Below are 17,196 nucleotides of genomic sequence, written 5' to 3'. Positions count from 1 at the left end.
ATCAGTATGTAACGTGTGTGGAAGACTTGAGGGGAGCAATTGTGAACAGAATATTCTTTTAACAGAACAGCACTGTTCAGGAGAGAATAAAGACTATATGCAGTTCAGCTCACAGTGGGGCTCTTACAGCCACCGAGTTATTAATATAATTCCAGGAAATCAACTTTGGATGAAATGATGCTCATAAAATAACATTCCACCCCTCCAGCCTCCCTCCTGGTCCTCCTGATGATCAGCAGCCAATGGGAACAAAGTCATTTGTCGTCTGCTGCTTTGATACCATCATCACTATGTTCCAAATTAGTTTTAATCCCTGTTTGAAACCATACCTGCAGAGCAACTGAATTATATCCCTTTTTATAAAACAGTTACTTGTTAACTATTTATTTGCTTATTTGTATCTTCTTATTAAACTTCTGGGCATTTTAACCAGTACTTTGACTTATCTGATTTGTGTGCCTAAGGATGCAAAATTAGTAACATTAAATCCCGTTGCTTCAAAGATGGTTCATGTATACAGCTGCATACTTAACAGCACACCTTCATGACCTTTATGGAATTAAAAAAAGCAATCCCTTGGTGCTGAACTAGACAGTATATTGCATGAACCAATTTCATTCTCGTTTTACTTGTACTGAGATGAAATGGATGATTCCTCTTAAATAGCATCATGTTTTGAATAGCAGAACCATGTGACCATGTAAAACCCCTGCAGATAGTAGCATGGTGACCCCATCATTGTGTGTGTGTGTTAGTCACTCAGTCGTGTCCAACTCTTTGCGACCCCGTGGACAGTAGCCTGCCAGGCTCCTCTGTCCAAGGAATTCTCCAGGCAAGAATATTGGAGTGGATTGCCATTCTCTTCTCCAGGGGATCTTCTCAACCCAGGGATCGAAACTGGGTCTCCTGCATTGCAGACAGATTCTTTACCACTGCACTACCTGGGAGTCCCATCAGTGTCTGACATGATATAAATGAAGCCATGAGATGTCAGCTTCTTCTTTTTATTTTTAGCTTCTTGTCATTTGCTCCCTAATGTCTACACGCTTCACTCTGAATGTTTAAACTGGATGTGAAGGCCACGTTAAGGTGCTGAGACTGGGCATTAAACCTCTCTTTAGTGTTAACTGTTGTCACCAAGGTCATCAGAACAGCTTGTTTGCTTATCCTGAGATTGAATGGACCTGTGGAAATAACCTGTTTTGAAGGTGTATTCTGTTTGGTCGGCCTTATAAGTACTAAAATGATAGAGATTTGTGAGACCCAAGTCCCCATCTGCTGAAGAGACATACCTCCTCTCCACCTCTTAGGGCTGGAGAAGAGGATAAGACTGCTCTGCTCACTGTGGAGGCAGCCAGCATCTTCCTGGGGGGCGGGGATCATAAAGTCTGACTCAAAGGAGGAGGCAGAGGCTGCACCTGAGTTGATGGTCACTGCTGGTCTCTGTGGTAGCAGAGCATCCCATGTGTTGGGGACCCTGAGGCCTGAGGGAAGATGGGTGACTGCAAAGCAGTGGAGTATGGAGCCATGGATTGCAGCTGAAAGGTGGACTGTTCCATAGGATCTTGTTCCAGGGGTTTGGTGCCAGGTTGAGGGTCCTGTCTCCAAAGCCGGTGAGATGGATTGATTTCTTCCCTGCAGGAGTACGATGGCTGATTCAGGAGACATACACGTGGATCAGTAATAGAGTTACTTGGGTGCCGCTGGAAATGGGCATCCAGAGGCACAGACCCACACCCTACCGAGCACTCCCGGGGTGGGCAAGACCTGTAGGTGGCCTTAACAGTGGCCCTCAAGTGGGTGTGGGCAAACTCAAGACACCTGGGCGTTCCCAGCTAGCCTCTCCCTAGCCCTACCCACTGCCCAAGTGGAGAGCAGCAGGGTTTGCAGACATGACTCACAAAGGCTTTTCAGGGCCTTTGATGCCTTCTTCCTACTAAAAAATGGGGAGGCGGGGGTGGAGTGGGATGGAGGCTTTTCCAGGTAGAAGAGATCTGAGGGCCTGGAGGGAAGGAAGAGAGTAGAGCTGGACTTGGTCAGGTGGGGAGGGTGGGGTCCTTGCTGACTCGGGAAGGATCAGTTGTCACTGTGTTTTAGGCTCAGGAGGCTTCCGCAGTTGTGGGAGATGAGACAAGCTCCTCCTGAAGGAGTTGTTTCACTGGGATCCATCACCAGGGTTTCAGTGTGGTTGAGGTTGCTCACTGAGGATGTGCTGGGTTCTTCAAGTCCAAATATAGCAAGAAAGTTGGCCAGAGGGAGTGAAGGGAGAGGGCAGCTAGACCCCCACACCCTCTGACGACCCTTCAGGATTGAGAATTGGGAGAGGTCTTGAAGTTAGTTAAGAAGTCCTCGGTCACCCAAGGCAGTAACAGCCAGAAGGCATGGGGCTACTTTGAGAAAGGGAAGGTCACACAGGTGTGAACTGTGTTAAGGAAGTGAGGGGCTGAGGATCAGATGCTCTTTTCAGGGGAAGATGTATCACTTAGGAAATGGATGTTGGCGTTAAGTTAGTTGCTTTTTTAATGTTCCTCTTGTTTTTAATTGGCAAACTTTTGTAAACTAGAAGGAGATATCTTTCAGAGAGGAAACAATTGAGAGTTCAGAGGCTGAACATTACCCTCCCACGGCCACTGACCTGACACCTAAACCAGAACCCACGAGTACAAGTAGGTTAGCTCAGCTAGTGTGACTCAATGAACACCCTCGTGGAGTGATTTCCAAGCTTCCTACCTGGCTTGGGAGACCAAGAACAGATTGTGTACTGGGTATGTTAAAGAACACAATTTGCGTCTAAAAGGTAATTGGAAAATCAACCTGGATCCACTCATTTGCTGCCAGAATGCCAGGAATTGGCTCAGTTTCTTAGCAGTGCTCCTCCATCTTCGGGAACTGTTTGTCTGGTGGATTTAATACCGTGAGAACCCTGAGAAGCTGATGGAATGTCTGGGCTTCCTTCCCTGCACCTGACCCAGCGTTGCCAGGCTTGGTCTGCATGGGAAACCTGTCCTGGCCTGGTGGCTCTGCCTGTTCCCCACACAGTCCTCAGACCAGTAATGTTATTGTGTCCACCTGCTGCTAAGTTAATGGGCACAGACTCACAGTTCATAATGCAGCTGGGATAGCGGGTGCTTCTCAGGGTGTACTTAATATTTATCTCATAAGAATTAAAATCATGTTGGTGCTATTAATGTTCAGAAGCGTATTTGGGTGTTTCCTTTTTCTTGGTGTGATTGGAGATAATGACTGCAGAAAAGCACATAGGGAGAGCTTAGGTGTTCGAAGGGACAGGAAGAGAATGGGGCTGGTTATACAAATTTGGTCCCACTTTAAATAGGAGACCTAAAAACCAGGAAGATTTAAATCCTGAGGAAGACAACTGCATAGGCTGTAGCCCAAGGAAAGCTATGACAAACATAGACAGCATATTAAGAAGCAGAGACATCATTTTGCCAACAAAAGTGTATATAGTCAGAGCTATGGTTTTTCCAGTAGCCATGTACAGATGTGAGAGTTGGACCATAAAGAAGGCTGAGAGCCAAAGATGCTTTTGAAATGTGGTGCTGAAGAAGACTCTTGAGAGTCCCTTGGACTGCAAGGAATCCAACTCTGAATGTTCATTGGAAAGACTGATGCTGAAGCAGAAGCTCCAATACTTTGGTCACCTGATGCAAAGAGCCAGCTCTTTGGAAAAGACACTCATGCTGGGAAAGATCAAAGGCAGGAGAACAGGGCGGCAGAGGATGAGATGATTAGATAGCATCACCAACTCAGTGGATATGAATTTGAGCAAACTCCAGAAGATAGTTAAGGATAGGGGAGCCTGTGTCCATGGAGTCGCAGAGTCAGACACAACTTAGCGACTGAACCACAAGGCCAAACTCATGCAGCTGGCCTGTCAGCTGTGGTCCAGACAGGCAGGAGTGCTCACTCTATCGTGTCCGACTTCCTGCGGCCCCATGGACTGTAGCCCACCAGGCTCTTCTGTCCATGGGACTTTCCAGTCAAGAATACTGGAACAGATTGCCATTTCCTACTCCAGGGGATCTTCCTGACCCAGGGATTGAACCGGTCTCTTGCATCTCCTGCATTGACAGGTGGATTCTTTACCACTAGCACCACCTAGGAAGCCCAGGAAGGAGAGACTTGGCTCTAGTATTCCTGCAAGTCTGTTGGCCTTTATTAATGAGCACAGGTTGAACTAAAACCTGACCTGAGGTGTGCACACCTCATTTGTTTGCTGTTTAAGCTAGTTCTGTGTTGCCTGTATTTTACCTGTTACACAGGGATGTACAGGCACTTCAGTCAGTTCTCTCCAGAGCCTGTGACTGGACCACTCACCCTACCTGGTAGCTTCCACTCTGCCTGTGGCCTTCCCTGCATGGCTGAAGGAGTCTCTGTCTTTATAAGCTTTCATCTTACACTTGTACCCTCTTTTCTTTCTGCTTTCCCTGATCGAGTTTGAGACGATGCATTGAATTGTTAGGAGGAGTGCAAGGTACATTATTTGGGAGTTTGGGTCTAGCGGCCTTAGTCTCCATGGGAACACCGTGGCACATGTCTGTAGACTTGGCCTTGTCACTGGGTGATTTCAGAACCTTTTGATCCTCAGCTTTCTCCCACATGAAGTAGGAATAATAATAATAGTAGCCAATGTATAAGCTATCTGACCACAGAAGTTACTTCATTAATGACTTCATCCTGATCTTAAGCTTCCTTGAATCCCTGGAGATGCTTCTGGGCAGACTGAGGTTGGAGGGATATGGAAGGGGGGTTGCTCAGGGTTGCCCAGACATCTCTCATCACATAATCTCGGCTCAGCTCACAGCTTCTGTCCTAAAACACCAAACCTGTTGCCTCTTTTCCATGTTGTATTCTCCTCCCAGGAATCATTTAGGTGTTAAACCTAGGGACTGAGTCAGAGATTGCAGAATTTTTTAACAGTAAGAACCTCCCAGGTTTAAAACACCTGGGGCTTATTCCAAAGAGGATCTGCTGTGGCCATTTTTAAGCATGGATTTTGCCACGCACTTGACGAGTGGGAAGCGGGCTACAGCTGAGAAGTGCGAGTTCTCTCCTGGGTTGGAGCATGGCCTCACCCATGATGGGAACCCAGTGACCAGATCTGAACTGACCAGGCATGCACAAGACCATTGTCTGAATTTCTAACCCAGCCCCCGGCTCTCCAGGGCAGGGAGTCATCTGCTGGTTACAGAGGCAGGAAGAGAAATGAATGTCTGCATTATTTCAGTAAAGCGTCTGTAACGCGCTGGAGGGGTTTGTTTGTATCTTTTGATCGTGGAAGGAGTGTGACACTGCATGGCTCATCTTGGTCTCCAGTCCTGCTTAAAATTTCTTCCAGCCGATTTCTCCTCTCACTTGTATCTGGAGAAGAATCAGGACTTGGCTCGGGGCCACCAGACGTGCCGGGATTTCAGAATTCTGCAGTGACATCAGCTTCAGTTCTCTATAACGGGGACTGACTGGTTCTGAAATGATCCACGCAGGTCGCCGTGTAGCTCACAAGCACTGCTGCTCTCAGCGTATCAGGGGCCTGTGTTTTTAAATAGGGTCAGCTCTCTTGATAGTTGTCACTTGAATGATAGGTGGTACAGAATTTGGTGCTGCGGCACCACCACTGGGGTAGGGGTGGCCTCTGTTCACCTTGATTTTCTTCATCCTTGTGCACACGGGCGTAAATTGACCCCCAGAGTGAACTTTCGGATGTAGACAGAAGATTAGGGGTCAAGGACATAGTTTCTTAATACAGAAAGAGCCCATATGATGGAAGAGTGTAACTTAAGTGGTGTTTGGCTCATTAATTTAAAAGAATCATTTAATTTTTACATAAATTTAACTTTCTAGGTCTGCTTTGGGGCCATCCTACATCTTAGATAAGGACAGATGAAGGCCCAGCTGCTCTGTATGATAGTAAACAGGTGTGTTTACTGGCAAACACTCCCTTCAGTCTTTCAGCCCTGTTTTCCTTTTATATTAATATAAATACTAGAGAACCACATTCTCAGGGGACGGCAGGCTCCACCACCGCCTCTCAGCCTTTCCTCAGCTCTGCTGGCTCATGAAGACGCCTGCTAAATCAGAACTATGCAGTGGGGCTCACGGAGAGGTTATTGAGTGAGAGGATTGGGGTAAATACAGTCTTGTTTTCAGCTTATCAGGTAAAATTACACCTTAAGATCTGAATCAGGCTGAGGATACTGGAACATGTGAGGCTGTCCTTAACAAGCAGAATTCTAACTTTACCCAGTGAATTCCATGGAAACAGGCCCCGGAAAGTTGGGAAGAAACGTATGGAAGCTTGTTGTGTGCTCCATCTCTTTCCTGTGGTTTGTGGTTGGGGGTCATGAGCATCAGCTCTGTGGAAGAGAGCTGCGCTTTGAAGAGAGCGGATTGCTTTCTGCTTTCACCAGTCAGTGCAGGGGCTTCATTGCTAATGACCATGGGGATGAGCTGGGCTGGGAGGGGCTGGGAGCCCCTCTTCACATTTTGGCTTTCTTCAAAAATAGAAACAAACTGCTCAAGTTTTGAGAAATTAGATCTTCCCTTGGAACATTTTCCTGACATTGACTCACAGACAGAGGATGCTTTGACCCTCTCTTTCTCTCTCCACTTACTTTTTATTACAGGGCAATTTTCAGCCATTCTACACAACAATCAACAGAATAATAAAGCAAACTCCCTTGTACTCATCACGCCAGATCTTAACATTGTTACTTGCTCTATCATTTTCTTTTTATGGCTATTTTTAGTAAATTACAGACATGATGCTATCTACCCACCAATATTTAAATACACATTTTTTAAAAGACTTTTTTTCTTATGACTACAATTGTCTTGACCTTTTCATCTCTTCTGAACCAAAATGAAAGCACCCTTGTGGAGTTAGCACTGTTCCATTGAAAGTTCTTTCTGCTTTCACCAGGCAGGTACTTAAGGAACCCCTGGGATATCCTTGAGGCTCTGGCCCTCAGAACAAGACAGGTGGGGTCAGCTCATTCCGTCCTTCAGCAGGAAACTCAGATGAGGTGATGGTATGCGTTTCTCTGTCTAATGAAATAATTAGTTTTCCCTTTAGCTGGCTTGCCTCTGAAGCTGACAGCAGCTCAGACAGCTGACTCCTGAACCTCATTTGTGTCTTGTCCTGGTTACTGGCCTAGAAGCTCCTGAGGAGAGTTCTGTATATTTAAAAGTGATAGCTATTTAAAGGTTATAAATTAGAAAAGTCTCTTCTACTTTTTTTCTCCTAATAATACACATGGCATACTTTTAAATTTAGCTTCAAATACCAGATAATTGACACACTATTTCATATAGGTTTTTTGTTTGTTTTTTTAACCTGCTAGATTAAATGAAATGTCAAGGAACTTGCTTGTCTTATTTTAATAGTGTACTGCCACTTTGCGCTGTCTCCCAAAACTCCTTAAAAGCCTGACATCTCTGGCAGTGCACTTTCACATTCAGAAGGACTTGGTTAAAATAGTCTGATCTGTGAAGCTTCCTCAACATCACCGTCGTGGAAACCCCAGTGCCAGCCCCTGAGAAGGACATGGCCATGCTCAGTATAGCCTCTGCTCAGAATGCAGCTATCTGAGGACTCCAGAAAGCAGGCAGCACTTTGGGGACTGAAATCAGAAACCTTGAATAACACTCAGTGGGGATCCGGTCCCGCGGGTCTTTTCCTGCCCTGGCTCTCCCAGCTCTGACCCGGGTGCGGGCTGAACCTGCACAGGGAGTGCTGAAAGCTCCGCTTTTTCGCTGGAGGACAGGGTCACCTGTGCATGGGAGAGAGCGAAAGGCACTCCGCCTCCACAGAGCACCAACCTAGGAGCGCTCTGAATCCCTTTGTTCAAGATTCTTTGTAGAGCTTAGTCTCTGGCCCCCTTCCCTCCTGAGGTCAGAGGTTGGAGGTCAGCATGTGGCTGCAAGTTCCCATCTGTTATCCAGTGTTTGGTCTTTCTGGTGACCGGCTCCCACCCTGAATCACCTCATCAGCCTAAACTCAATTGTGGTCAAAGGGGGCTCCAGAAAGGAGACAGCATGCACTTTGTATCCTCAATGAAGTTACAGAAAAATGGTCTCTGAAAAAAAAAAATGAATAAATATTGAGACTGACAAAACATTACATCCAGATGCAAAGAGAAAGAAAAAGTTTAAGAAATCAAATTTAGTTCTAAAGTTTGTGACCTTAAAATTGGTCAGAAGTAGAAATACAGGAGACAGAAAGCAGTAAAAAAATAATGAGAAGCAAGAAAACTAAAACGGTGAAGATTCAGCACGCAGATAATTATCCTTAAAATATGGACTAGAACACTTGGTAACAAAGCAGTGTGTAAACATAAGCCATATTTCAGTAAGTATAAGTTTTCTCTTTCTTCTCATAAAGTTACCATGACTGAGGCACCAAACCTGACAAATGCAGTGTGTGTGCACATGCACATATTACTACACACGCACACATATACACGGACACACAGTGCAGATGAACTCCAAGTGAAATACTAGCACTTCGCATCCTGCAGTATAATAAGAGAACAAAAAACTTCGGCCAAGTGAGAATCATTCCAGGACTGCTCTGATGACTTTCTATTAGGCTGCCTATTAATATAATTCATCATCTTAATAGGTGAGAGGAGAATAGTTACTTGATAAAATTAAAAATGAATTTTAATAAAACCTTATAATAAAAATAGAAGAATACTTCCTTTACGTAAGAGAAATTTTCTTCTCAACTAGCAGCCATCATCCTGCACTAATGCTTCCATACTGTGTTTCATTAATGTAATTGGAACAAAGTGGGGATGTATACTAAGTGTGATTCATTTACCAACTTCTGGAAGTGCTAGTCAGTATAATAATTAGGTACAAAAACAAAGTGAAAGTATGCGTATTCTAAAGAGAAGGCAAATTTGCTTTATTTATGTCTGGTCTGAATTTTAACTTTACACAAAACCAATGAAAAATTATTAGCAATAACATGAACATTCAGCAAAGTGACTGATTACTAAGTGAACATAGATCAATACCATAAACCATAAAACTCCAGGCTACCTCTGGGGAAGGGATGGTAGCAGATACCATGGTGGGGACACAGGGGACCTTTTAGATTTTGTAATGTGCTATTGCTTAATCTGGGTGGTGCTTACATTTACTTTATTAGTCCTTAAACTCACATCTGTATTTTATATATTCTTCATATATTAAATACTTTACAATTTCCTTAAAACTGTTACCCTTTTTATATATTAAAAATAGCAAGGAAATTTGGGGAAGGAAGATAAATCTGATTCATAGTAGCAACAATAACAATGATACAATGTAAACGAGCTAAGAGTATATTGGACATTTGTATAGAAAATTCCATAAAACTTTACTGATTAATATGAAAGGATCTTTGAATAAATGAAGGAATTGACCACATTATTATTACATGGTGAGAGCCAGAAGATTAAGGGTATAAATGCTCCATAAATTAAATCGTAAACTTGACACATATAGATAAAGTGATTTTAAAGGTCAAGTAGAAGGATAAATGTTTGCAAATACCCATAGAAATTAAAAAAAAAAAAAGATTTGTGAAAGAAAACTGCTGCTAAGTCGCTTCAGTCGTGTCCGACTCTGTGTGACCCCATAGACGGCAGCCCACCAGGCTCCGCCGTCCCTGGGATTCTCCAGGCAAGAACACTGGAATGGGTTGCCATTTCCTTCTCCAATGCATGAAAGTGAAAAGTGAAAGCAAAGTCGCTCAGTCGTGTCTGACTCTTAACCCCATGGACCACAGCCCACCAGGCTCCGCCGTCCCTGGGATTCTCCAGGCAAGAACACTGGAATGGGTTGCCATTTCCTTCTCCAATGCATGAAAGTGAAAAGTGAAAGCAAAGTCGCTCAGTCGTGTCTGACTCTTAACCCCATGGACCACAGCCCACCAGGCTCCTCCGTCCATGGGATTTTCCAGGCAAGAGTAGTGGAGTGGGTTGCCATTGCCTTCTCTGGAAAGTTATCAGAATACATTTTGAAGGTTCAGGTAGAAAAAGAGCTGACATTCTAGTCAATGGAGCAGAGTACAGTTCCAGAAACAGAATCTATTTAAGAATTTATCATTTGGAAAAAGAGTGAATTACTCAATATTCTTTGGGACACAGGGCTAACCATTTGAAATTTTTCTTTTTAAAAAAAATTTATTTATTTTTCCTTTATTTTTAAAAAAAAATTTTATTTTTACTTTATTTTACTTTACAATACTGTATTGGTTTTGGCATACATTGACATGAATCCGCCACGGGTGTACATGAGTTCCCAATCATGAACCCCCCTCCCACCCCCCACCCCATATCATCTCTCTGGATCATCCCCGTGCACCAGCCCCAAGCATCCTGTGTCCTGTATTGAACATAGACTGGCGATTCGTTTCTTACATGATAGTATACATGTTTCAATGCCATTCTTCCAAATCATCCCACCCTCTCCCTCTCCCTCAGAGTCCAGAAGTTTATTCTACACATCTGTGTCTCTTTTGCTGTCTTGCATACAGGGTCATCATTATCATCTTTCTAAATTCCATATATATGTGTTAGTATACTGTATTGGTGTTTTTCTTTCTGGCTTACTTCACTCTGTATAATCGGCTCCAGTTTCATCCATCTCATTAGAACTGATTCAAATGTATTCTTTTTAATGGCTCAGTAATACTCCATTGTGTATATGTGCCACAGCTTTCTTATCCATTCATCTGCTGATGGACATCTAGGTTGTTTCCATGTCCTGGCTATTATAAACAGTGCTGCAATGAACATTGGGGTACATGTGTCTCTTTCAATTCTGGTTTCCTCGGTGTGTATGCCCAGCAGTGGGATTTGCATAAGGCAGTTCTATTTGCAATTTTTTAAGGAATCTCCACACTGTTCTCCATAGTGGCTGTACTAGTTTGCATTCCCACCAACAGTGTAAGAGGGTTCCCTTTTCTCCACACCCTCTCCAGAATTTATTTCTTGCAGACTTTTGGATCGTAGCCATTCTGACTGGTGTGAAATGTTACCTCATTGTGGTCTTGATTTGCATTTCTCTGATAATGAGTGATGTTGAGCATCTTTTGATGTGTTTGTTAGCCATCCGTATGTCTTCTTTGGAGAAATGTCTATTTAGTTCTTTGGCCCATTTTTTGATTGGGTTGTTTATTTTTCTGGAATTGAGCTGCCTAAGTTGCTTGTATATTTTTGAGATTAGTTGTTTGTCAGTTGCTTCATTTGCTATTATTTTCTCCCATTCAGAAGGCTGTCTTTTCACCTTGCTTATATTTTCCTTTGTTGTGCAGAAGCTTTTAATTTTAATTAGATCCCATTTGTCTATTTTTGCTTTTATTTCCAGTATTCTGGGAGGTGGATCATAGAGGATCCTGCTGTGATTTATGTCGGAGAGTGTTTTGCCTATGTTCTCCTCTAGGAGTTTTATAGTTTCTGGTCTTACGTTTAGATCTTTAATCCATTTTGAGTTTATTTTTGTGTGTGGTGTTAGAAAGTGATCTAGTTTCATTCTTTTGCAAGTGGTTGACCAGTTTTCCCAGCACCACTTATTGAAGAGATTGTCTTTAATCCATTGTATATTCTTGCCTCCTTTGTCAAAGATAAGGTGTCCATATGTGTGTGGATTTATCTCTGGGCTTTCTATTTTGTTCCACTGATCTATATTTCTGTCTTTGTGCCAGTACCATACTGTCTTGATGACTTTGGCTTTGTAGTAGAGCCTGAAATTTTTCTAATCCTTACCTCTTACCATGATAAAATAAATTCCAAATATACTGAGGTTTTGTGAAAAAGAAAACACAAAAGTACTGGAAAAATTATTAGAATTAAAAAGCTATAAAGGAAGTGATAGGCTTTATTTAATACTAAGTTTTATATGGCAAAGAAAGCAAAAAACAAAACTTTAAAAAAATTATGAATTTGGGGAAAATTATGTAATATATAACAAAGCCACCCTCAGTTTTGTTAATGTATAAAACACTTTAAAATCAATAAGACAAGAAGGGCATAAACAGACAATAAGCCAAAGAAAAATACAAAGAACCAGAAAAATTATTAGCTGGCGTTTAACTTCAGTAATAATCAAAGCAATTCCAGTGATGTGTCATTTCTCACCTATCAGTAGGACAGAGGGTTGTTTTTCTTTTATGTTATAAATGCAGTATTTTCCAGAAGTTAAAAAGTGGATGTATTCAGCTTTGATGTGACAGTAAATGACACTTTGCTCTGGAGAGCCATCAGACAATGGCTGGTCATTCAATAGGGGTACCCATTCATCAGGCAGTTCCATTGCTACAAATCATCTTGAGGACAGCGCACTCATGTTCATGAAAAACAATGTTCTGTGCATCAGCTTTTATATTGTCCGTGATATATACAAGGACAAGTTACAGAACAGCATGTATAAACTACAATCTTTTCATATAATGGAATACCAGTCAGCAGGGGAGAAGAGTAAATTCATGAAACCAGCAAAAGCATGGATAAATACCTAAAGCATCATGCTAACTGGAAGAGGTCTTATACAAAAGAACATACTCAATGAGTCCTTGTATATGAAACTCTAGAACCAAGGAGTAAAAATCAGTGGAAAAATCAGAGCAGTATTTGCCCCTGGGGGCAATGGGAAGAAGTAGGAATTGCTGAGAAAGGGCTAAAGAAAATCCCTGGGAAGTTGATAGAAGTCCATGTAGCAGCTTGGGTACATGCATTTGTCAAAACCCAATGAATGAACAGTTAAAGATGTGTGCACATCATTATATGTAATTTTACATCAAAAGATAAAAAACAATGAGCAAATACTGAACATTGGTTTGTGTGCTAAAGAATTTAAAGGGAAGTAAGTATACCACTTCCTCTGTCTCATGAAAAATGAGATGCACTGATGGATGGAGAAGCAGAAATGTGATAAAGCAAATGTAATCAAATGCTGATGGTGGAGCCTAGGTGGTGGGATCCAGGAGCTCAACTCTAAAATTCTTTCAACTTTGTTGAATGTTGGAAAACACTGGGGGTGAGGGGAACGCTATAGTGTGTATGGTAGATTCTCTTATGGTAAGAAACAAAAGCTGAACAAAACCCAAGTGTAGATATTGAGTGTACATATGTGCTAGGCACAGTCTGGATGCAGAGGGGCAGTCGGCAGCGGGATTGGGCTGCAGGACCAACTCCACTTTTCCATCGTCTGTGTTGTTTAGGCTGTTTCAGGGACTGATTTTATTCTATCCCAGCACAAAATAAATCAGCATGGTTCAGTTTTCTGTAAGAGGTAAATAGGAAAATGTTAATTGTTATCTTAGATTTGGGGGTAATTTTCATTTGTAATATCTATACTTTCAATTTTTGTGATAAATGTATGGGATTTTTTCTAATTGGAAAAAAATTTAGTATATTTCCACTCTCAGAAACAATAGCATCCAGCAGTTATATGACAGTTTACAAAGTTACAGAGTTGAGTTTTCTTTTTAGCATCCATTAATTTGTTCCTCATTAAAATCTTGAAGCCAGTCACTTGCAAGAGCAACAGGAAAAAAAAGATATATGAAATATTAGGAATCAATCTTATACCATATTCACTTGGTGACACATTTATGATGGAGTATCAAAACTATATGTTAGGGCACCCTTCTAAGTACTTGTGACACACTGATAAAATAAAAGAAGTCCTTGTGCTCATAGAGCTTATCTTCTAAAAGACAAGCAATCAAAATATATATTAAGGTAGCAAGAAATGCTGTTTTTAAAAAGCACAGTACACGAGTAGAGAATGAAGGTGCTATTTTCTTAGGCTGGTCAGCGAAGGTAGAAGAAATCCGAGTAAAACAAAGGAGTAAACCTTCCAGTTTGGGGCAAGAGGGAGCAACCTGTGCAAAGGCCCTGAGGTGGGGCTGTGCCTGGCGGACAGAAGGAGGAGAAAGTGTGTCAGGGTGACTGGTACTGGGTAAGCAGAGTGAGAGGGAGGAAGTAAAGTCAGAGCAGTGACTAGAAGCCCAGGGCAGGGCCTTCGGGGGCTAGGCAAGCACCTTGCATTTCATCCTGCATGGCAAGAAGCCTCTGGAGGGTCAAGATGACCACATTTCCTCATAAAAGGCTCGCTCTGGCTGCCTAGTAGAGAATTCCTGGGAGAGAAGTAGGGAGCACAGGCAAGAAAGGAAGCAGAGAGACTATTCTGGAAAATGTGAGGGATGCTGGGTCCTGGCCTGGGGCTGTGTCCTCAAGGAGGTGAGGGATATTAGGCAGCGTCAGGAGACCTATTTGGTTGTCACAACTGGGATGGGGTGCTGCTGGCATCTCATGGGTAGAGGCTAGGATGCCACCCCCACAGCAAAGAATGATTTGGCCCCAGTGTCCTTAGTGCCCAACTGAGAAACCCTGGCCTGGAGGGTCAGTAGGCAGGCGGTGGTCACGTGCTGTGTAACTTCCCCCGCAGTTTGGAAAGGGCAGGTCAGACAGGAGTCAGAAGTGGCCCAGCCTGTTGATGAGCTCCAGCAACCAGCACAATGTAGTCAGCACTAAACGTCTGCCAGCTGTTGTGTTTATTGTTATAATTACTAATATCCAGCTTTGTGGAATTGTCAAGCCATTTTTATTGTCTCTGATTTTGCCTGATGTAGTCTGGTGCAAAGGGAATGAATACAGGCTGATGTACAGTTTTGTGGACTGTCAGTCACGGGTTCATCCATGCTGCTCATGCATATTTTAAAGTTGCTTAGTGTCCCTATTTTTAATTTCCTTCTTAACTTTATATTTCCAGCAGATTTATAATGCTTATTTCCCAGTTAATAAGTTATTTTTATAAAGTCTAATTCCAAAATGTGGTCAACAATGAATCTAGTTTTATTAACTATTTTTGTCTTGATTTTAGGTTAGAATACTTTCCATTGTGAATGAGACACTGAGAAAGTCTGGATTCTGCCAACTTCCTCCTGTTTAGCTGTAGATGGTTTAATTGACCTTGTAGTCTCTTGGCTATAGGACTGGTCATTGACTTTGCTCCTGGTTTGGGGGATGCAACTCTGTATCCTGAACCATGGTTGTAGCTCAGGCCACAGCACACAGTGGAAAGCCCCAGGTGTTCGTAGCCCCCAGTGTGGCACTGGTTGTCCCTGTCTGTGTGCATCTGCTGGTGAGCAGGCATGGAAATCTCTCCTTGGTGCCCTTCAGCTCTGATGTCCCTGGGGCTCCTTGGGGTCTGATCCTGTGCCTGTGCAGGGCCCAGCTCAGTCCAGGGTCCTAGGAGAGCTTGCTCGCAGAGTTTGGCTCCTCCTTCCTAAGACATCCCCCGAAGCTCTGGGCTTCTGATCTCCTTCCGGTTGAGCTGTGTCCCTGATGCTTTATGAATTAGGGACCACATGTGGGAAAAACTGGTTAAGGCGGACCTTGTGCGGTTACTCTTCTTGTAAGGGTCATACCTTCCCTTTCTGCCTGAATTTGTTTGCTCTTTGATGCTTTCAAGTGGTTGCTTTTTATATTTTATCCAGAGCTTACTGTTGTTATTGACAAAAGGATTAGTCTGGTACAGACTATTCTGTCATTATAGGAATGCTGAGGTCCAATCAGTAAGCGCGTTGCAGAGAAAAAAACAGCAGAGCAATCCTGTTTGCATAGGCCTCAGAATTGGAGTGGAAGGTACATTTCCTATAAACCATTTCCATCCACGGAGAGATCCTGATTCACATGGAGCCACTGTCAGAGCTGCCTGTGGGTGGTTGCAGTGATGTGTGGGAGCGGGCGGGCCGAGCTCTCCGACAGGGAAGGAAACAGGAGGATCTGTCCGGATGGACTGACTGGCCCTGTGGAGCATCTGGCAGCCCAGGTGCTTGTGCCTGAGGGAGACGGGCTGTCTCATTGGTGTTTCTGCTGCTCTGTGAATGGAGAGCACCGGCCAGCTCAGCCACCGCCAGAAATATAACTTCCTCTGTGGCTGAGCAAGGTGTTGCTCGCTGAAGCCATGAGCCTAGTGGGGCTGGGTTCTCAGGGTTCCCCCATCCCAGCTGGAGGGCCACATGTCAGGAGCCAGTTGCGCACCAGACGCTGTCGTCATGGTCTTGTCTGTCTTCCGATATCTGGGTCTCTATCTCCTTGTCTTTCTCCCTCGTCCTTACCTATCCACTGTACACCTCTCACTTCATGTACCCTGAATGTGGCCTGGTCCTTGTATTCATCCCCTCCCATGAGCACACTGGCTTTCCCCGACCTTCCTCCACGTTTCACATCCATCTAGTGATGCGGAAATGTGTTTTGTGGGTGTATTGCTCTGTGCCTGCTGCTCTTTACGTAGGGGGGTTATTTGTTCTTAATTTTTAAAGCAGGTGAATTAAATGTTTTACATTTCTCCTGTGACCAATGCTAAGTTGCTTCTTCACTCTTTGTGACCATTGATTCTGTCCTGCCATGTGCCAATAGCCCTGACGGGAAGGAAGAGATGGTCTTCAACCTTCTGTCAGTGCACACAAATTAGCTGACGCCTGGCCAGTCCCCCAGTCCCAGTTCCCCCCGACCCCAGCCAGCCCTCCAGGATGGCTCTGCAGCAAAGATTAAGTCTCATAGCTCCTGTGATTTTATGATAATTAAAATGATATAATTGAATTCACTTTTCTTTGCCTTCTCCCACAAATTTCTTTTGTGTGCCTCGGGGTAGTTCACTGATCCTTCCATCACTCTCTCCAGCTTTACTTGCTTAAGAAGGAAAAATGGAAAAGTGGGGCCTGTTCTATCATCTGGGTGGAAGCTTTCTGTCCGGTGACTCTCATGAGGACCCGCCCCCAACCCCCCAAAGTGGGGATCTGCCTCACCGCCCGCAGATTTTTCTCCTTCCACTGAAGACCTCCAGTTGCAGCTCAGTATTCCTGCCCCTAGGGAGATTTTCTTCATAAACCTAAGAGCTGACAGAATTAAGAAAATCTTGGTTTACCTTTTCACTGTGGCAATCCCCATGCCCTGCTTCCTCTCTTTGCTTTTTCTCTGGGACTGTTGTATTCTCCTATTACATATCCCATTGCTGTGATTCACTGTCTTCTCTTTCTTTGCAGGTTCTGCATGCAGAAATGTGTTAGTCTGGTGCCTGGAGTCACACTGGATTTGATAGAAAAGTAAGTCAGATTTTTAAGCTATTGTGGCTTCTGGTGTGAAGGGGAGTCTCCATTTTTCAGTCTCGGTTCTC

General features: G+C 43.5%; 1 protein-coding gene across 2 annotated transcripts in view; it reads left to right on the top strand.

Moving 5' to 3' along the window:
* RPTOR (regulatory associated protein of MTOR complex 1) overlaps positions 1-17,196 on the top strand; it is a 322,789-nt gene that overhangs the window by 176,212 nt on the left and 129,381 nt on the right. For both annotated transcript variants that reach the window (XM_018063632.1, XM_018063633.1), the window contains exon 7: positions 17,066-17,125. In XM_018063632.1, the coding sequence (XP_017919121.1) occupies positions 17,066-17,125 (60 nt within the window). The remainder of the gene's footprint in view (positions 1-17,065; positions 17,126-17,196) is intronic.

The sequence above is a fragment of the Capra hircus genome, chromosome 19 (genome assembly GCF_001704415.2).
Source record: "Capra hircus breed San Clemente chromosome 19, ASM170441v1, whole genome shotgun sequence".
Classification (NCBI taxonomy): Eukaryota; Metazoa; Chordata; class Mammalia; order Artiodactyla; family Bovidae; genus Capra; species Capra hircus.
The sequence above is the reverse complement of the archived record's forward strand: the minus strand, read 5'-3'. Positions and strand labels throughout refer to the sequence as shown.